This window comes from Geotrypetes seraphini, chromosome 5 (genome assembly GCF_902459505.1).
Source record: "Geotrypetes seraphini chromosome 5, aGeoSer1.1, whole genome shotgun sequence".
Classification (NCBI taxonomy): Eukaryota; Metazoa; Chordata; class Amphibia; order Gymnophiona; family Dermophiidae; genus Geotrypetes; species Geotrypetes seraphini.
The window spans coordinates 221,470,147-221,491,560 of NC_047088.1; the positions used below are offsets into that span (position 1 = coordinate 221,470,147).

At 42.4% G+C, this 21,414-nt stretch overlaps 1 protein-coding gene across 4 annotated transcripts in view; it reads left to right on the forward strand.

The window, feature by feature from the left end:
* CACNB4 (calcium voltage-gated channel auxiliary subunit beta 4) overlaps window positions 1–16,196 on the forward strand; it is a 323,418-nt gene extending 307,222 nt beyond the window's left edge. For all 4 annotated transcript variants that reach the window (XM_033946679.1, XM_033946680.1, XM_033946682.1 and 1 more), the window contains 2 exons: window positions 316–1,254; window positions 16,057–16,196. In XM_033946679.1, coding sequence (XP_033802570.1) covers window positions 316–576 — 261 coding nt within the window. In that variant the 3' untranslated portion in view covers window positions 577–1,254; window positions 16,057–16,196. The remainder of the gene's footprint in view (window positions 1–315; window positions 1,255–16,056) is intronic.
* The last annotated feature ends 5,218 nt before the right edge of the window (window positions 16,197–21,414 follow it).

Consider the following 21,414-nt stretch of genomic DNA (forward strand, 5'->3'; position numbering starts at 1 on the left):
CAGCCGCGAGGGTTAGCGCGTGATGAAATGTCTGACACGCTAACCCCGCTAGTGTGGCTTGATAAAAGGATCCCCTAAATGTGGGATAGCAGTGGGTAATAGCCACAGAAGAACACAAATGCCTCCTAGAGACTTACCTGTGGTCTTTCCAGCATGACAGATGATAGTGAAACCTCTCTCCACTGACTGAACGGCAAAGGAGACTAACCATTAAAATCAATTTAAAGGGAGCATTGAAGAAAAGCATGATAGTTCAAGTTAAGTAATGTAAGTCCTGAACTTTTAAAAAATATATATTTTCAAATCATTTTCTAGAGCCAACGCATGAGGCACAACAACCATTCTACCGAGAACTCTCCAATTGAGAGGAGAAGCCTGATGACATCGGATGAAAATTACCACAATGAACGGGCTCGGAAGAGCAGGAACCGCTTGTCTTCCAGTTCCCAGCACAGCCGAGACCATTACCCTCTCGTGGAAGAAGAATACTCTGACTCATATCAGGACACTTATAAACCCCACAGGAACCGTGGATCGCCTGGGGGATATAGCCATGATTCTAGACATAGGCTTTGAGTTTAAGAACCTGGGGAAAAATAGCAGTCATCAGTTAACATTTTGCCATAACAGCTAGGAAAAACAAATTACGTTTTATGCTAAATGTAACACAGTTGTACTGTGCTTACATGCTGCTGTCAGTTGTTGCTAAATAAAAGGGCAACAGTATATATACAATGTCCTTATATATTTAGGTGAAAATTAATTTTTCTCAATATCATATTTTTTGTGTGAAATTTACTTCACAGCAGTATCCTATTTCCTCATTAGATATTGAACACAATAATTTGTAATTTAGGGTACTTATCAAGGCATATATACGGTTAAAATTTCCTGTGCTGGAAATTCCAAATAAACAGTTCCAGTTGGAACCAATTTATACACCAATTCCTGTTGGAATTTGGGTTAATTGACTGGAAAGTCTGCTTGAGCACGTTGCAATCATATAGAAATAAAAGGAAGTTGATACCAGTGCAAACCAGAAAAACATCCAAAAAGCTTATTTGCTATTTACAGTAAAGTTCAATTTATATTTAGGTTTGAAATACATAGGTGTTTCTGTACAGTGACATTTCTGGAATGGCTTTTTTTTTTCAGACTTGCCGAATGCAAAACTTGACTAGTGCCAGATATCTAAAATGAATGCAGCAGTTACATGGCAATTCCTGATTGACGTTTCCTGGCATGGCTGAGCAAGTAAAATATATTTTTGTTGTTTGGAATCTACCATTATTTTCCTAATAGTTACCGAGAGCTTTTATGGTCCTGAGAGAATGAAATCTCAGGCTCTTGATTAAAGGAGTTTGAGGGTGGACTCTTGTCCTCCCTTTGGTTTACTGGGATACGCTCAGGTGTTAGATTTTGTAAAATTTTAATAAGGTGACCTATTTCTTCCTGTCCTTAGAATGTTAGCTTGCTTTCTGGCTAAGACTGGTGCAATTTCCCTATTACATCCACTAATGCTTAGCATAGTGGAGTGCCTTGCCATGACGCATTTCATTTCTCTTCCCCTGAACTTCAGAAGTCTCCAAGTACAACACAAAATTCATAATTGCCACAATTAAAAAAAAAAAAAAAAAAATAGCTAGTTTAAATTGTTTTGTTTCATTTATATGGAAATCTATCTTTATATAAACTAGTAGTAAATGAAGAAAATGCTTATTGAAAGTTGTAATTCAAATGTTTACAGTAAAATGAGAGTAGAGAAAAAAAAATACAAAAAACCCTCCAAAGCCAAAACTTAAGTGCTCCATTCTATAATGTTTAGAGGCCTGTAAAGTATGTAGAGGGTGATCTTTGTGAGAGAGAGAGCTGAATATTTTCCAGTTCTCCCTGAGCATCTTCTTCCAGATGTGCATACGGTTAGGTGGTTTAGGATCTTTCCATAACAAAGACCTAAAAGCTCCATTTTGCATAGGATGTCTAAGAAAAGCTGCCCACGTTGGGATGCTCAAAATTGCCTGTGTGTTTTACAAAATGCTCACTGAGCACAGAGCCTTCTATAAAATGCATGAAAGGATGTGCAGGACTACATGTGTATGTGCCGGCATGTACAGCCGAAACAGCCATTTTACAAAAAAACAGAAAGCGCAATCAAGAGTGACTCCAATTTGGGGTGCTACCTGTGTGAGTGCCGAATTATGTAAAACTATACATTATAGGGGTGAGGTTCATTCCTGTCATGGTATGCACAAAGCTAAACCACTTGGAGAAATTGTCCCTAAAATGATCCAATTAAGGAACTGAATTCAGCACTTTAAATGGTTGACTTCTTAAGGTAATTTTTAGAATGGAGGAATGGCCTCTCTCACTCGCTCTTCAAAACTCCAGGTCCAAAGGGAAACATTTTGAAATACACTTGAATTTCCCTTTTAAAATGGGTAGTATATTTTAAAGTACATCACACCATGCCCACACTACACCCTCTTGAAATCTGCAGATACGGTAACTATGCGCATGCAAGTAGTGACTCTTCTAAACATGCTACGTACACATGCATACCCATTTCCACATATAAATGCCTACTAATCCTTCCACTCATAGAATGACCTCTAAAATATACTATGGGCCTGATTCTATAGACTGTGCCTAACTGAATTCCACTTGCAACTCCAAATTGAAAATGCCATTAAAAGTCAATTAATTGAAGTTCCGAGCAGAATTCAGCACAGCACCTACCTGTAAAGTAGGCATGGTTAAGGGGCGGAGAATAGGTGGGTTAAGACTCGGCCACCAGTAGGTGCTAGTGTTAGGAAACCCTGGCCTAATATACTGGTGCTAGAGAATGACACGGGGACCGTTTACCACAGTAAACCGAGGGTCAATCCGCAGGAATGGAGATATATGCAACTGGTTTACCGCAGGAATGGGGACAAGGCCTTTCACTGCCCCGTGGGAGAGGTGAAAAGTCTTACTCCTGTGGTAAAAAAAAATTGTTCCCATGTCAGACTCAGCATCTTCTGCCCCCCAGCTCCTCTTGCACCTATTTTACCTTCAGGAGCCTGCCATGCCACGATGAAGACAGAAGGAACCTAAAACCAAAGCCTGAGACCAATGTGATTTGAAGAATAAAATTACCAGACAACAAAAAGAAAAAAATAAAATAAATTGATTTTATATTTTGTGATTAGAATATTTCAGATTTGAAATATGCATCCTGCTAGAGCTGGTATTAGACATAACTGGGGACAGCAAAGTCCAGGCTGTGCTTGTTTAGCTTCCAGCTGGCTTAGGGCTCTCTCTCTGACCAGGGGGCAGTTGCCCTAGTTGCACTCCCCTAACATTATTCTTGCCATGTGTGACTAAAGTATTTTGTTAACTTGATTTTTCTATGTAGCATTCTGTAGTAATTTGGTTTGTTCAGTTTTCACAATAGTGAAGGGGATATTTGTGAAAGGGAGGGGAGATGGGTTTTGTTGAACCTTGCTCTGTTTTATTTGTGTTTATAAAATAACAATTGTCAGAGGAGAAGCTTCAGCCCACACACACACGACTGCAGGGCGGCATAGGCAGGCTTCGCCGGCATCAGATTCTTTTCTAAAGCGCCGCGAAGGTAAGGGGGAGGGAGGGAAGGAGGGAGATAGATTTGGCCAGAGGTAGGGAAGGGGCCGTGCGTGTGTGATTGGTGAATGCGCGCCTTTCCTCCCTTAAGTTTCTTTACGCCGCGAAGGTAAGGGGGAGGGAGGGAGATTCTCGGGCCACTGAAGGGCAGTGAGATGGTGAGAAGGAAGGGTGAATGCTACAGGGATGGGGCGGTGAAGGGGACGGCGGGGACAGGGCGATGAAGGGGATGGCGGGTTCAGGGCGGTGAAGGGGACGGTGCGGTGAAGGGGACGGTGGTCCGGTGATGGGGACAGATTTTTTTCAATTATATTACCTCTAAATCAGAACCCCATATGGACAACAAACCTCCCCTCTGCAACACTAGCAGGCTTTAATTTCACACACACACAAGCCAATCACACAACAGGTAGTAACAGGGAAAAAGAAAAAGATTTTTTTCCCCATGTCATTCTCTAACTGATGCCTAAGTCAAGCTAGGCGCCACTAGGTTTGATTCTGTAAGTGGTCCTAGCGGTTGATGGATAACTGCACTGAACGCCACCTAGGAGACAAATGCCACTTGGCGCCGTTTTTAGAATCAGCCCCTTAGGGCTTTGTATTAGTGAGAAAATGAATCTGATCCTTTTGTACTTAGTTCTGCAAAAGGTTTATGCAAGTTAATGGGCAATTACCTAATGATTCAGCTTAACAACTTAAGTCTCTTCAACTTGGAGAAGAGATGGTCGAGGGGGGATATGATAGAAGTCTACCAAATCCTGAATGGAGTACAGTGGGTGGACCTGAATCGATTGTTTATTCTTTCAAAAATTACAAAGATCAGAGGACATTTATGAAGCTACACGGTAATACTTTTAAAACAGGAGAAAATATTTTTTCACTCAATGAATAGTTGAACTCTGAAACTTGTTTCTGGAGGATGTGGTAACAGCAGTTACCGTATCAGTGTTTAAAAAAGATTTGGAAAAGTTCCTGCTATTAAGATAGAAATGGGATAAGCCACTAGTTATCCCTGGAATCAGTAGCATGGAATGCTGCTGCTGCTTTGGGGGAATCTGACAGGTACTTGTGATCTAGAATGGCCACTGTTGGAGCAGGATATTGAGTTAAAAGCAGCAAGGACTACTAAGATTACATGCCCACAAATTCACCCACCCACTAGCCAAGTCAAAACACTGTTTTGCAGATCCTCTAGCCAGACCCTTAAATCTGAGATTGTAGTACAGCCATTTGACTCAGCAATAGTAATTTGATGTCACAGACTACCAAGCCTTTCCCACACTTACCCATTCAACACTTAAATTCATTCATCCACCCCATTCCATAAAAACATAAGAATAGCCTTACTGGGTCAGACCAATGGTCCATCAAGCCCGTTCTCACGGTGGCCAATCCAGGTAACTAGTACCTGGCCAAAACCCAAGGAATAGCAATATTCCATGCTACTGATCCAGGGCAAGCAGTGGCTTCCTCCATGTCTTTCTCAATAACATACTATGGACTTTTTCTCCAGGAAATTGTCTAAACCTTCTAAAAACCAGCTACGCTATCCGCTCTTATCACAACCTCTGGCAATGCGTTCCAGAGCTTAACTATTCTCTGAGTGAAAAATTTTCTTCCCCATCTCATTTTCCCACTGTTTGTTTTTCTATAATGCCTTTTCTTCCTTTTTCATGTCTTCTGCTTCTTCTTCACCCTTGTGCCTTCCCTAACCTTACAATAGACAATGGTTTTAATTCTTCAATATCCTAGTATACCATCCACATTCCCCAAGTAGCTGAACTGTTGCAGCACTCAGAGCACCACTGCAGGAACCACAGTGGCATAGCGCCTCTCTAATCAGAGCAGTAACAGATGTGCCCTAAAAATATGACCCCCTCTCTAATTCCCGCCTGTTACGCTCTACTTCCTTTAGTGTCTCTTTTGTCCCTTCCCACCTCCTAATTTTTATCTAACATCAAATAGGCCAGATAAAACCAAGGATTCCAAGAAATTAAGCACCCTAAAAATGTCCCAATGTATTTTTATAGGAGAGGTAGCAGCAAAAGCTACATAAGAACATAAGAATAGCCTTGCTGGGTCAAACAAATGGTCCATCAAGTCCAGTAGCCCTTTTCTCTCGGTGGCCAATCCAGGTCACTAGTACCTGGCCAAATCCCAAAGAGTAGCAACATTCTATGCTACCGATCCAGGGCAAGAAGATGCTTCCCCCCATGTCTTGTACAGAAATTATACATAGGAGCTCATACCTCTGTCAGATAATATGTGCAGAGAAGTAGAAGGGTATGAAAGAATTTTATGAGCTTTTCTCTGCTTGCTTTCTCTGCTTTTTTTTAAAGATTATTTTACTGATTTGTTAATTAAATGCATTGGATCAACCATGATCTTTAGCTGCTGGTTGCTCATACAATTGGTGCTTTCTCTCCCTGCCCTCCTTATTACAGTGTTGGTGTGACCTGGATTGGAAATTGTGCAGAAGCACATTAACATTATATTCTAAGGCCTCTCTGCCTGCTCTTCTTTGCCACTCATTCAATTGCTTCTCTCTCTGCTTATTTGCATGCTACGATGGTCTGACTTGGCTTGAAGGCTTTTGCAGTCTCCTTTATCTGTTTCTTGTCATATAGCACATGCTGCTATATGATCAAGATTTAAATCCAGACTACTTTCAACATCATGATTTAACTCCTCCAGCTTTTAATAAGCATATTAATGATGTTGAAAGTAGTCTGAATTTAAATTTAGATCTGCTTTTCTGAGTACTCTTGGGGATTTGCAGTTCTCTGTAAAAAGCTGGAGGAAATATATATTCAGTTCTTAGCTCATTAGCATCACCTTTTAAGGATGGAAGTTAGACTGCTTGTGTTTCAGCTGATGTCTGTATTTAGGCAGAATAGCATGGGCCCTCTTAGGATATTTTGTGCCTGGGAATCCTGAAACTTTCAGGGCTAGGAAAGACCATAACAGTGTCTAGGGCACTGAGACAAAGTCGAAGTATCTCCAGAAGCTTTGTAATTGGTCCTAGGAACAGGTTCATGGGTAATGAGCTTCTATGTATCTACCAATTGCTAAGATGATGCTTCCATTCTGAACAATATTGCCCACAGAGGACTAGCAATCTATTATACAAGGCTGCTAGTGACTGCTCTTAACTATATAAGGACCTATATACTAAACACTAATAGGTTCTTAACACAGTTCATAATGTCCACTACAGGGATGCCAAGTAGAAAATGACACAGGGACAAATTCATTTCCAATGGGGACAAATTTGTCCCTATCCCTGCAAGATCCATCTCCATCCCCATCCCATCCCTACAAGTTCAGTCCCTGTCCAGTCCCTGCAAGCTCTGTCCTCATCTGCACAAGCCTCGAACACTTATGATTTTAAAGTGTTCACGACTTATGCAGATGAGGACAGAGCTTGCATAGATGGGGCAGGAACAGGGACAGAGCTCGTGGGGACAGGAACAAATTTGGCCCCATGTCATTCTCTGATGCCAAATTACCCAGTTCCAGGAAGGAGATTTTTTGGTCAGTCCTAGATTTGAACTTTTTATACCCCAAAGCAGTATGGGATTTATACTCCTTGATTCTACCCATTGAAATTCATGCTGCAGGTCCCATAATGCACCATGGCATGGTTGTCAGAAAGGCATGATTGGCCTAAAATCTCCTCCCTAAATTGAGGAACTTAGCAGTTCTGACACCAATACCTAAAATGGAAATTCCTGTCAGGAGGCTTGCTATGGGCATAGATTGCACCTGGCTGTAAACAGAGATTGCTACAGCATTAACTGCTAATGTGACACAAAAGTTGGTGCAGCGAGCTTTCCTCCATAGGTTAATATACAATAGCAATCAGTCAGGGTTAATTACACAGTTGCTTTGCTCAAAGTACTGGGAACAGCCCCAACATTTAATGTAAAGATTTTAGTGTAGATTGAATGCAAAACCTCAGAACAGGTTATAAATAAGCTCCATAATCTCCACTTTCATGAAAGCAGAAGGTACACAGCACTGCCGTAACCCTATTTTCAGACTCAGAATTTGGAATGTTTATTCATTATCATAGTAGGACATAGAAAAGAGTGATAGGAAAATATAAAATATTACTTCAAACAAATCACCCAACTCATATGTAAATCTATAATTACATTTTTAATATAAGAGCATCAGAAGTATAGATATTCAGTCAAGCTCATCCTATTACAAGACCTGACCTTCAACTTGCTTTCTTTAAATTTGAAGGTCGGGTCTTATAATTAGATGCCCCATATGAAGTCCTATGATAGAAACATCATGACAGATAAAGGCCAAATGGCCCATCTAGTCTGTTCCCTTTAGAAATGCAGCAAACTAACTTTATATTCTAACTGCATTAAAAAAAATTGCAGACCAAGTTGTTGAGTACAAAATAAATAGAATAAATTTGTTGTCATGTGCAGTAGTGGGCCAGGAAGAAAGATAAGCAGGATTAGGAGAATGGAGGCTTCAATTACAAAGATTACACAGAAGCCAATATTGAGCGAGCTCCTTAAGTGTGTCCAGGGAAGGGTAATTCACGCTGCATATAGTACCCCAGATCATTTGGAAAAGTTGGTTTCTATCAGTTGGAAAAGGCCATGCCCTTTAAATTCAGTGGTAACCAGGCCCTGGTGTGGCTGCTCACCTGTCTCTGGGCATTCTGTGCAGTCCCATCTCTGTACTGACAGACGACAGCCCATGACCCCTGGCTTTCCTATCTTAACAAAATGAGTTACTGATCTTTTATCATGTTGGTGGTGTCCTGAATGCATCACTACCACATTGCGACTTCAGAGTTGCATGTCTTAAGGACATCATGGTTAACTTCTTACTTGAGAAACGTGTCTTGATTGAATATCTTTACTTCTGCTTCTCTTCCATTAACATTTTAAATTAGATGATTTGTTTGAAATGTTGGTTTTTTTGTGGGTTTTTTTACATTTTGCTACCATTCTTTTCTGTGCTCTGCATTGATGTACTGTAGTTGAAGTTTGTTCCTCTTATTTTGTCTGTATTCCGTATCTTTGTGAAAAAAAATGTTTGTGCACCTCCAAATTTGAGGGATTCTTAAACAGGGCCCTGAAAATAATATTTTCATGCAAAAAATTTGAAGATTTTTGATGCCTTATTCTAATCAGCATGTACTGACTTAGAGAATGCTTTTAATATTATGAAAGATCACAATTTTTTTAATTATTCAAGAAGATATAGATCAGTAGTTCTCATCTTAGTTGTACAGGCTTTCCTTTAGCAAGTCTGGATTCAGTTAGGAACCTGCAAGCTTCTTTAAAGTTGTCCACAAATCATTTTGGCGAACTATAAGAACATCCCACATTCATTTGGAAAACTTACTGATACAGGAAGACCAGATATTGAACAGATCCCCAAGAGAGCAGTGGTAATTTGACAGGGATCCAAATAAAGGTCCCATTTTACAAAGTCATAGTAGCGATTCTCCTGCAAGTGCACCAAAGCTGCCTATAGGAATTGAATGGGTTTCAGTGCATTAACTGTGGGGATATCGCTGTTGCGGCTTTGAAAAAAAAAAAAAAAAAAGTCTAAAATGTGACATGGACTTCAGAGAATCTATATTGAATTTCCCCAGAACCTTGAAGAAAAATATGATAAGAGTTGCTAAGTAGATCTCAAGGATAACCATGAATTTTGTAAGACTCGTATAAGGCTAAATTTTTCTGGCATTAGAACATTTAAATATTCCAGTTGAAGCTATCTTCGCTAAATATGTATGAAATATATTTCCACTAGCTCTGAGGAGGAGGTTAGCTTAGCTTTTTTAGTTACCCTGAAAACCAAAGCAATGGAGATAACTCCAGGATCTGACTGAGAACAAAAAACTTTGATCAACAGGATGCAAAGAATTATTGTAACAAAAGCTATAGCAAATAAGCATATTTTACTATTTGGCCAAATATGAATAATAAAAATATTGTTTGGCTGAATATGAATAACAGGCATCGAGCTTTAACATAACAAATAATAAAAGAAGCATCTTGAAATCAGAGCTCAAGGGGCTCATAATCAAAAGAGAAAAACGTCCAAAATCCGGCCTAAGTCGGCACTTTGACGTTCATCAGTCAAAAACGTCCAAGTGCCGATAATAAAACTGGGGTTTGGAAGTATTTATAAATGACCTAGGCCTTCATAGTGCCGCTGAATGACCATAGATAAACGGGGCATGTCAGGAGGCGTATTGAGGGCGGGACGTGGGCAGGCTTAGACTTATTCGTACTGCATGTATAACCGAAAGTTATACAGCACAGGATCAACGGAACTTGGATGTTGTGACTTAGACCATTTAAAACATGGTCTATGTCACAAGAAACTACCTAAAGTGACCAGATAAGCACTGCAAACACATAATACAGACCCCTACACACTACCCCAGTGAGCACTGACCCCACCCCCACAAAAATATTAATCACAACTTGAAAATTGTGCCTCCAGAACATCATCACCTGGCAGCCTGGCATAGGAAAGCCTAGTCGTGCTGCACAGAGGCGTCTTAAGCCATCTTGGGGGTGGGTTAAGGACCCATGGAGAGGAGGACCCATGCCCATAAGCCCCTGTAATCACTGCATTGATACTGAAACATGTGCACTCCCCTATACACCCCCAAAACCCTTTTTTATTGGCATATAAGTGGCTCCGGCAGCCATAAGGGCTATTGGAGTGGTAGATAAGTGGGTCTAGGGGATTCTGGAGGTGGTTTGGGGGGCTCACCATGACCTTTAAGGGAGCTGTAATGAAATGAAGACATGGCACCCTTTTTGTGAAGTTCACAGCAGTGCCCTGTAAGGTACCCCACTGTTTAGGTGCCATGTCTGGGTGTTCAGTCCATCAGTTTGCAGACCCCTCTCACATCCAACAGGGCTTGTTCTAGGCGTTTTTGACTTAAACGAGAAGTTGGACGAAAATGTGGTATAAAGATGGACGATTTAGCGACTTGGATGAACAGATCGGCAGGATGTATAATTAGACGATTTTCGAAACGAAAAAAATTTTGGACATATTTTTTTTTAATGTGTCCTAAGCTGTTTTCTATTTTGGACGACTTGTGACTTAGACGAAAATGGACTTAGACGTTCCTTTCAATTATGCCCCTCCACGTGTTTATTTCAGTAGGATTTAGCACAATATAGCCCCAGATTTTTTTAAAATTTTAATCACTATTCAACTGAATGTGAACAATGTATGTGGGACCAAATTGAATATTCATTCAAACCCTAATTATAACTGTTTTCCCTTGGATCTTTTGTATGGCACACAAATTGAACACGCAGTGGTGTAAAAAGGGATGGGGCACCCCTCCTCCCACCCCGCCACATGTGCCTCTTTTTAACTTCAGCACGAGCAGCAAACAACTTACTGCCTGTGTCGGCTTTGGTGCGCCCTCTGATGTCACTTCCAAGGCGCAGGTCCTGGAAGTGAGAGAGCGCCGAAGCCAATGTGGGCAGCAAGGTACAGGGGAAAGGAAGGGGTGCACACATTGCAGGGGAAGGAGGAGGAAGGGGACAGAGAGGAGGAGGGGTAACCGCTTCCTCGCCCCCCCTTTCTACGCCCTCCATGTACTGACCTCCATACTCCCAACACCCATGTAGGGCCCCTGGCCCCCCTAGTGGCTACTTAAAAAATCTATGGTAGTCTGGGGAGCTGGCCAGGAACAATGCCCAATCATGCCTGGCCGCTCCAGTGCCACAGTCAAAATGGTACCCCTAGCAGCATGGAAATAGCGATAGTCATGGAAAACTGCCGCTAGGGGCACCATTATGACTGTGGCACCATTATGACTGTGGCACCAGGGTGGCCAGGAGCAACTGAGCATCGCTCATGGCTAACCCCCCTGGACCCCACCGGAGGACTCCCCTCAGCAATTATGAGGTAGCCACTGGGGAGCTGGGGAGGGGGGAATTCATCCCTGCAGCCTGGGAGGTATGGCCTGATGCTCTTGAGCCACAGGAATAACACTGCTTGTGAGGTGGCTTGCAAGCAGCATTATTCCTACAAAATGGGATTCAGCAACCTGTGGTACTGGGATAACACAGGCAGTGGCGTACCTAGGGTATGTGGCACCCGGGGCCCATCATTTTTTGACACCCCCCCCCATGTAAAAAAATATTTTTTGTAATGACCATGAAACATAATAAATGGTCAGAATAGAACAGGCAGTGAAAATTTTCTTATATTCCAAACATAACATAACATAAATTATGTCTGAATTGTCATGACATCAGAAGTACATATGGAGTAGTTGCAGGTGATGTTTGGGACAGTTCTGATTGTGTTAGTTCGGTTTTATGTGTTTTTTGAATAGAAAGGTTTTTATTTTTTTTTTTGAAGGTTTTGCAGTCTATGGTCGATGTCAATTGGTTGTAGAGTTGGGGGTCGAGTGTTGCAGCTCGAATGGCTAGGAGGTTGTCGAACAGTTTTTTTTCTTTCGATGTTTTTGGTTGGAGGGTGTGTGAATGGTGCGTGAGTTCTCCTATGTCTGTTTGAGGTGGATTGAATTATTTAGCTGAAGAAATTAGTTACCCCCTCATCCAACACACATTAATTCTCTTCCATTATAAAAAAAACATTGATAAGTTCCCAGAAAAAAAATACATTAAAATAAAAAGTGAAAACAAAGGCCCCTACAGATGAGAACATAACATAAGAATAGCCTAACTGGGTCAGACCAATGGTTCATCATGCCCAGTAGCCCATTCTCATGGTAGCCAATCCAGGACACTAATACCTGGTCAAAACCCAAAGAGTAGCAACATTCCATGCTACCGATCCAGGGCAAGCAGACACTTCCCCCATGTCTTAATAACAGATTATGGACTTTTCCTCCAGAAATTTGTCCAAATCTTTCTTAAAACCAGCTACACTATCTGCTTTTACCATAACTTCTGGCCACTTCATTTTTAAGTTTAGATCTTTCCTTTCAAACAGAGACCTTGCTAGATGTCAAATACAGCACAAGGTAACTTCACATGGACTTAGCTGTGCAGGAAATGTGAATCTCCTCATACACCCACCATATAGTGCAAAAATGTGCAAAGGTCTGTTTATTTCTTTCGATCACTACATAGCCTAATGCCACATAAGCAGTGCTGTACAAACATATTCTGTAGGTCAATGCTAAGGATAACAAAGTTTCCTTCCTTGGACCAGAAGGAGATACTGATAAACCACTGGAAGAGATTCTAAAACAACACCCAAAGACCCACTCAGTGTGTGAACCAGTTGAGTGGAGTGGACTAACTGGGGGGTGGAAATGGGCCCGGAGTTTGCTCAGCAGAATTTCCCAGACCACCTCTTCCTCTCAACACATTGACACGCTGCCACCACCACCACTAGGAACACCTCACTGGGTAGGCCAGCTATGCTATAAACTTTATAAAACACATTATTATATTTTCTTATAAAGCACATATTTTAACTGAACTCTCTGACATCCTCAGCCTTTCCATTCACAAAAATAGAAGGAAGAAAAGTTCCCATTTCCTGCTGTCTCATGTCCCCGACCTATACAATATTTTTTTCTGCAGACCCTTCAAAAGTCTGACCAAATCCTCGTTTCACTTGCATTATAAAGTACTGAGGATGCCATCTCTCCCCAATCCCAGGTCCTAAAGTCTAAGACAGTAGCGCAAACTAATGCTGCCAGATTCAGGAAAAAAAAATTTTGATTCGATTCAGCCTATTGAATTGGTTTTTCAATTCGATTTTCCTGCCCAATTGGGTGATTTTTTTCAAAACTCCTGGTGGGTTTTATAGCTTTTTCACCCCCCTTTGGCTTCTCCTAACCACACTGGCGCTATGGTGTAAATAAAATAAAGAAACAAAAAGGACTTTTCCTCTCTCTGTTAAATCCTAGCTCACGTTTGCAGTCCAACACCAGCTCTGGCAGGATACACATTTCAAATCTGACATATTATAATCACAAAACAGAAAATAAAATTAATTTTTCTACCTTTTGTTGTCTGGTTATATTTCAAATCTTGTTGGTCCAAGGCTCTGGTTTTCTTCCGATAACTTGCTTGCCAGGGTCTCCTTCTTTCTTCTTTCTGCATGCTAACCATCCATCTGCCAACTCTGTCCTCCCTTTCCATTTCCCTTCCCTCCCCAGGAAGTCTGGTATCTTTCCTTTTTTCATCTCCCTCCACAGATCCACCTTTTCTTAACTACCCTTTCATCCAGCATCTCTCCCTCTTTCCCCACCACCCCAGAGTCCACCATCTCTCCCTTTCTTTTCCCAATTACCCTTCTATCCAGTATCTCTATCCCTCCTCCACACCATCCCTTGTGTCCAATTTCTCTCCCTTTCTGTTCCTTCCCTCCCTAAATCCCATGGTCCATCATCTCTCTCCCTCTCCTCTATTTTCAGACCCATTATTTATTTCCCCCCCAAAGTTTGGCATATGCACGTCTCTTTGAACACCCCCTTCCCTCTGTGTACTTCTAAACCAGGATCCCCCCCAAAGGCCTGTCCCCCCTTAAAGGTCTGCCTGTCCCCCCTTAAAGGTCTGCCTGTCCCCCCTTGAAGGCCTGCACCCCCCTTGAAGGCCTGTCCCACCCCCTTGTAGGCCTGTCCCCCCCCTTGAAGGTCTGCACCCCCCTGAAGGCCTGTCCCCCCCTTGAAGGCCTGACCCCCCCTTGAAGGCCTGCCTGCCTGTCCCCCCTTGAAGGCCTGTCCCCCCTTTGAAGGCCTGCACCCCCTTGAAGGTTGGCACCCCCCCAAAGGCCTGCACCCCCCTGAAGGCCTGTCCCCCCCTTGAAGGCCTGTCCCCTCCCTTGAAGGCCTGCACCCCCCCGAAGGCCTGCACCCCCCCGAAGGCCTGTCCCCCCACTTGAAGGCCTGCCTGCCTGTCCCCCCCTTGAAGGCCTGTCCCCCCCTTGAAGGCCTGCACCCCCTTGAAGGATGGCACCCCCCCGAAGGCCTGCACCCCCCCTGAAAGCCTGTCCCCCTCCTTGAAGGCCTGTCCCACCCCATTGTAGGCCTGTCCCCCCCCTTGAAGGCCTGTCCCCCCTTGAAGGCCTGCACCCCCTTGAAGGTCTGCACCCCCCCCGAAGGCCTGCACCCCCCCATGAAGGCCTGCCTGCCTGTCACCCCCCCTCCCCCTTGAAAGCCTGCCTGCCCGCCCCACCCTGGACCCACCCCGAAGGACCATTCGCCCCCCTGGCCTCCCCGCACTACCTATGAAGCAGCCGCAGCAGGATCGCGACATCAGCTATCCCTGCGCTGCTTAGGAGCTGCTTCCTGCGCCGCGGTCCCGCCCCCTCCTCTGACATCAGAGGAGGGGCGGGACCGCGGCGCAGGAAGCAGCGCCCAAGCAGCTCAGGGATTGCTGACGTCGCGATCCTGCTGCGGGCTGCTTCATAGGTGTGCTGGAAGGTCAGTGGGGCGAGCGGTCCTTCGGGCGTGGGGGGGGACTGAGCGGCAAAGCCGGGAACACCCCCTCAGGGCTGGCACCCGGGGCGGACTGCCCCCCCCCCTTGGTACGCCACTGAACACAGGTTGCTAAATCCGCACCTTGACGAATCCCTCCCTTAGGGGATAATTTTAAAAAGGTTTCTCCAAATGTAAAACCTTTTATAAAATTGCATGGAGATCTGCTTGTAGGCATTTCCAGGCCCGTTTGGCAGAGTAGAAGCAGATGTGCAAATTTATACATGAGAATTTGTGCACTACTTGGGCTGATTACAGAAACACTTATGTTGCCTTTTAAAAGTAATAAACTCCCTTAGATTGAAATATTATGAAGAGAAATCATCAAATAGCCCTCTATAATATCATTTATGAAAAAAATTTAATCATCAAATTGGGAGAGTATTGTAGGTAAAAAGCCCCACCTTAGTCCATCAAAACCAGCTCTCTCTCTCTCATCATTGGTCCAAAAATTCTTTAATTTTTAAAATTTTTAACCATCTTAAAACTTTAAACTGTCCATAAAATTTATTATATTGTATTCATATCAAACAAGAAATTGATATATTTATAGAGCTTCAGCTTCAATTTTATTCCGACATGATATGTTTTGAAGTTAATCTGCATCAGGGATATTAATAAATACAATGAAGTAAACTTTATGGACAACTGAAAGTTTTAAGATGATTAAAATTTACTTTGGCCTGGCATGCCGATACCACATCCCCTTTCCATATGCATGGGTTTTTGTTTGGGGGGGGGGGTTGGGGGGGAGGGTTCAGTTTTTGCATGTTGACATCCTGGCTTTGTAAAATAAGGATTGAGGCGTTTATGCAATTAAAAAAAATGTCTAAATGGTGGTTTATGCACATCTACAATGTGAACAGAGCTTCTAAAATAAGCACCATTACCATATTTTATGCTGGTCCACATCAGGCAAGGTGCTGTTTCTCAACATAATTTTTTCCTTTTTACAGTACCTGCTGCTGCTTCTTGCAGTTTCTTGGAAGGCTGAAATGTTCTACCAGGAGTAGGAAATTTCCATCCTCCAGAGTCTGTCTGCTGTTATCCAGCACAACAATCCTAACCCAACATCCAACACTTTATAAACCCTTAGTACTCCCTAATTTTTCTAGTTACCAAACATTATCTAAAACCCATAATTCTCCCTTAAAATTTTATCTCATCGTTTAATCTATTACTTCAAAGTTGAAATGTAATTCTTGTTTTAGTTTGGATGTAATCCGCCTTGAACTGCAAGGTAATGGCGGAATAGAAATCACTAATGTAATGTAATTTCAAAGAGATTCTCTATAGGTACCTATTTACTAACCCTTAGAGAAATTATAACCCATCTGAAAGCTCAGGTTGGAGAAAGGGCCAAGTCTAGGACTATCCTGGTATGTTAGGCATGGGGAATTTTTTTTTTTTTTTTTTTTAAGACCTACAAGCATCACAGGGAATCTGAAAAATTGACTTCAATATATCAATGTAATATATACATGCAAACCAACCAGGTTCTTCAATCAAATAAACTCCATTGTGTTGTCTTTTACTTTCCTTTTTATTAAGGTATGGGTCTAAAAACCTGGTTAATTTGATAACTAATGGCCACTTTTATCAAGTTGCACTAGAGGTTTCTGTGCAGGCCGGCACAGTAAATGCTCTGACGCTAATAGAATTTTTATGAGCGTCAGAGCATTCACCTCACCAACCCAAACTAAAAACCTCTAGCGCAGCTTGATAAAGGAGGGGGGTAAACTTTTTTGCAGTTTTTGAAGGCCAGAGTTCTATCCTACCCTGTGTCATGCCTTCCTCGTAGAGAATGACACGGGGGACAAATTTTTCCCTATTCCCGCGGGAACTCATTTTCCTGTCCCGGCGAGTTCTTTTCCTGTCCCTGCCCCATTCCTGCAAGCCTCAAACACTTTAAAATCATAAGTGTTCGAGGCTTGTGCAGTTAAGGCAGAGCTTACAGGAATGGGACAGGGACAGCGAGAAAACTCATGGGAACGGGATGGGGAAATTGAGTTCCTGCGGGGACAGAGAAAAATTTGTCCCCATGTCATTCTCTACTTCCTCTCTCCTTCTGACATTATGGCTTCCTTGATTTCCTTGGCACATCCTTATTACTAAGTTCATGATAATTTTTTCCACTTAGTCTGCATTCCTGCTGTTTGAAAATAACAGCTCACAGTGCAGTTTATTATATACCCTAAACTATTGAAAAGTGTATTTTCCACAGAAGTTGTTAGTTGTTGTTTTTTTTCTTTTTCCTTCTTCTTCTTAGCTATTTCTGGGTAAGAATCCAAAGCTCTGCCTAGTACTGTTCTTAGATTCCAACTACTGAAGTCTCCTTCAAAGCTCACTCCAGTCCATCTACACCCTCCCAGCCATTAAAGCCCTCCCCAGCCCATCCTCCACCAAACGGCCATATACAGACACAGACCGTGCAAGTCTGCTCAGTACTGGCCTTAGTTCTTCAATATTTACTATTATTTTCTGATTCTAGATCCTCTGTGTCCATCATACGCTTTTTTGAACTCCGTCACCATTTTCCTCTCCACCACTTCTCTCGGGAGCGCATTCCAGGCATCCACCACCCTCTCCGTAAAGAAGAATTTCCTTACATTGCTCTTGAGTCTCCCATCCCTCAACCTCAAATTATGTTCTCTGGTTTTACCATTTTCCTTTCTCTGGAAAAAGTTAAAAGTTTACACCACAGTTTTCTCTAACCATTAGGTATGGCGATAAGCTTTATGGCGCAGGGGCTGTGTGTACTTTATATATCTATATCTATGCTGTGTTCACCTACTAGTTATATAGAAATGTTTAGCAGTACCAGTAATTTATCAGTAGTTTTTCAATAACTTAGACATACAAAAGCAGCCTGTCAGTTTTAACAGTTCACTTTGATTTACCACAGAAAGGCAGTATATTAAGTCCATGATCCCTCCCCATCCCCTTTTATTCCGTGAGATATGGTGTAAATCAGGGCTGCCAAGTCCGGTCCTCAAGATCTACCGGCAGGCCAGATTTTCAGAATATCCACAATGAATATGCATGAGAGAGATTTGCCTGCACTGCCTCCTTGGTATGCAAATCTCTCTCTCATGCATATTCATTGTGGATAACCTGAAAACCTGGTCTGCCAGTAGATCTTGAGGACTGGACTTGGGAAGCCCTAGTGTAAATTATCATTTCTAATATTCTAAGCCATCACAACATGAATTTTGTAAGATTTAGATAAAAAAGGGTATAAAAGAGCATTAGAACTTTCTATGAACTTTAAATATTTTTTTGGGGGGGTTTCACATTGGGTTCCTTTTACTAAAGCGCGCTAGTCGTTTTAGCGCACGCTAAACGCTAACGCATCCATAGAATATAATGGATGCGTTAGCGTTCAGCACATGCAATTTAGCGTGCGCTAAAACGGTAGTGTGCCTTAGTAAAATGACCCCATTATTTGCCAACAATGCATTGTGATAACTAAGGGGTCCTTTTATCAAGGCGCGGTAGGGGTTTAAACACGCAGAATACAGCATGTTAAACCGCCTTCTGCGCTAGTCGCTAACGACTCCATTGATGAGGTTTTAGTATTTTGGCTTGCCGCGGGGGTTAGCGCGTGATGAAATGTCCGACGCGTTAACCCCCGTAGCGCACCTTGATAAAAGGAGCCCTAAATGTAGAACAGAAAGGTTTTTTTTAAAAAAATGTAGCATTATTCACAATCATTTTAACTATTTAAAAATATCAATATTTTTGGCATGAGGCTTCAAAAATTAACATATACATATGACCTAGAAATATGCTTTTCTCTTTTCTAAAGCTTTGTTATCAAGTCTTCCGTGCCATGTTAGAAAGTGGCAAGATTATTTTGTCTACGTAACCAAGGACTCCTTTTACTAAGGTGCGCTAATGGATTTAGCACACATTAAGGGCCTGATTCTATATGGTCCACCTAAAAAAATCAATGCCAACTAGTATGGCATTACACATAATTCTATAAAAGCTGTACTGTACAGAATCATTATTAGTGCCACCTAAGCAGGCTTCGGCATCTCTTGGCATCCTAACTATAGGTGCACCCAATTTATGCCAGTGATTTCTTTGCCTAAATATCTAATGCTGGCTTTTACAAAACTGCAGTAGAGGTTTCTTCTGTGGGCCAGTGAGGTAAATACTCCAATGTAGAGAATGACACTGGAACAAATTTTTCCCTATCCCCGTGGGAACTCATTTTCCCATCCCAGCGAGTTCTTTTCCTGTCCCTGCTCCATTCCTGCAAGCTCTGTCCTCATCTGCACAAGCCTCAAACACTTTAAAACCTTAAGTGTTCAAGGTTTGTATGGTTAAGGCTTAGTTTACAGGAATGGGGCAGGGACTGCGACAAAACTCGTGGGGATGGGACAGGGAAATTAAGTTCCTGCGGGGACAGATTTGTCCTCATGTCCTTCTCTATTCCAATGCTCATAAAATTCCTATGAGCGTTGAAGCATTTACCTTGCTGGCCCATAGTAGAAACCTCTACCGCAGCTTTGTAAAAGAAGCCCTAAATTAGGCGCCTGACACCTAATTAACAAAGAAGTGCCTAACTCAAAAACACATCCACTTTTAGTAGGCACTTTGGACTAGGTACCTTTTTTATAGAGTAGAATCATGTCTTTGAGTTAAGCACCTTTCAATTAAGACCAAGTAAAGCCAATTATGAGGTATTAAGTGGCAATTATTGGTGTTGATTAATCCCCTCCTTTATAAAGCCACGCTAGTTTTTTACTACTGTCCACAGCACTCATAGAATTCCTGTAAATGTTGAGAGGATCCAGAGAAGAGCGACTAAGATGGTTAAGGGGCTGGAGGAGTTGCCATACAGTGAAATATTAGAGAAACTGGCCCTTTTCTCCCTCGAACAGAGGAGATTGAGAGGGGACATGATCGAAACATTCAATGTACTGAAGGGAATAGACTTAGTAGATAAGGACAGGTTGTTCACCCTCTCCAAGGTAGGGAGAACGAGAGGGCACTCTAAAGTTGAAAGGGGATAGATTCCGCATGAATTTAAGGAAGTTCTTCTTCAGCCAGAGAGTGGTAGAAAACTGGAACGCTCTTCCGGAGTCTGTCATAGGGGAAAACACCCTCCAGGGATTCAAGACAAAGTTAGACAAAAGTTCATAATGAACAAGGAGGTACGCTGGTAGGACTAGTCTCAGGTAGGGTGCTGGTCTTTGACCAGAGGGCCACCGCGTGAGCGGACTGCTGGGCATGATGGACCGCTGGTCTGACCCAGCAGTGGCAATTCTTATGTTCTTATGTTTTTTTGTTAGGTCATGCCACTGTGGCTGGCACTAAAAACGCTAGTGCAACTTTGTAAAGGAGGGTCTAAGCCTATTAATTAAGTTAGGTGCCTACATGACTAGCTACGCCGATGTAAGTGCCTAACTTTAAGCAGACTATATAGAATTTGCCAGTAAGGCTCTGATTCTAAAAGTGGTGAACATAAGAACATAAGCATAGCCTTACTGGGTCAGACCAATGGTCTATTAGGCCCAGTAGCCCATTCTCACGGTGGCCATTCCAGGTCATTAGTACCTGGCCAAAACCCATGTAATAGCAATATTCCATGCTACCGATACAAGGCAAGCAGTGGCTTCCCCCATGTCTTTCTCAATAACAGACTATGAACTTTTCCAACAGGAACTTGTCCAAACCTTTCTTAAAACCAGCTATATGCTTTTACCACAACCTCTGGCAACGCATTCCAGAGCTTAACTATTCTCTGAGTGAAAAAAAATTTCCTCCTATTGGTTTTAAAAGTATTTCCCTGTAACTTCGAGTGTCCCCTAGTCTTTGTAATTTTTGACGGAGTGAAAAATCGATCCACTTGTACCCGTTCTACTTCACTCAGGATTTTGTAGACTTCAATCATATCTCCCCTCAGCCGTCTCTTTTCCAAGCTGAAGAGCCCTAACCATTTTAGTCCTTCCTCATATGAGAGGAGTTCCATCCCCTTTACCATCTTGGCCGCTCTTCTTTGAACCTTTTCTAGCGCCACTATATCTTTCTTGAGATAAGGAGACCAGAACTGAACGCAGTACTGCAAATCGGCGCTGCAAAGCATCTGCATAGATGCGATTCTAACACCTTGTTTTGTAGGTGCCTCGTAGCACCTACTCTTTTCTTTTGCTTTTAATCATTTTTTGATGGTGCAGTCAATTACCACACCGTTAATAGCCAATTAAAACAATTAACTTAGACACCTTCCTAACGGCACCATGTTTAGAATCTGAGACTAAATGCTAAGAAGCTCATAGGAATAAAATAGGCTTTTTAGCATT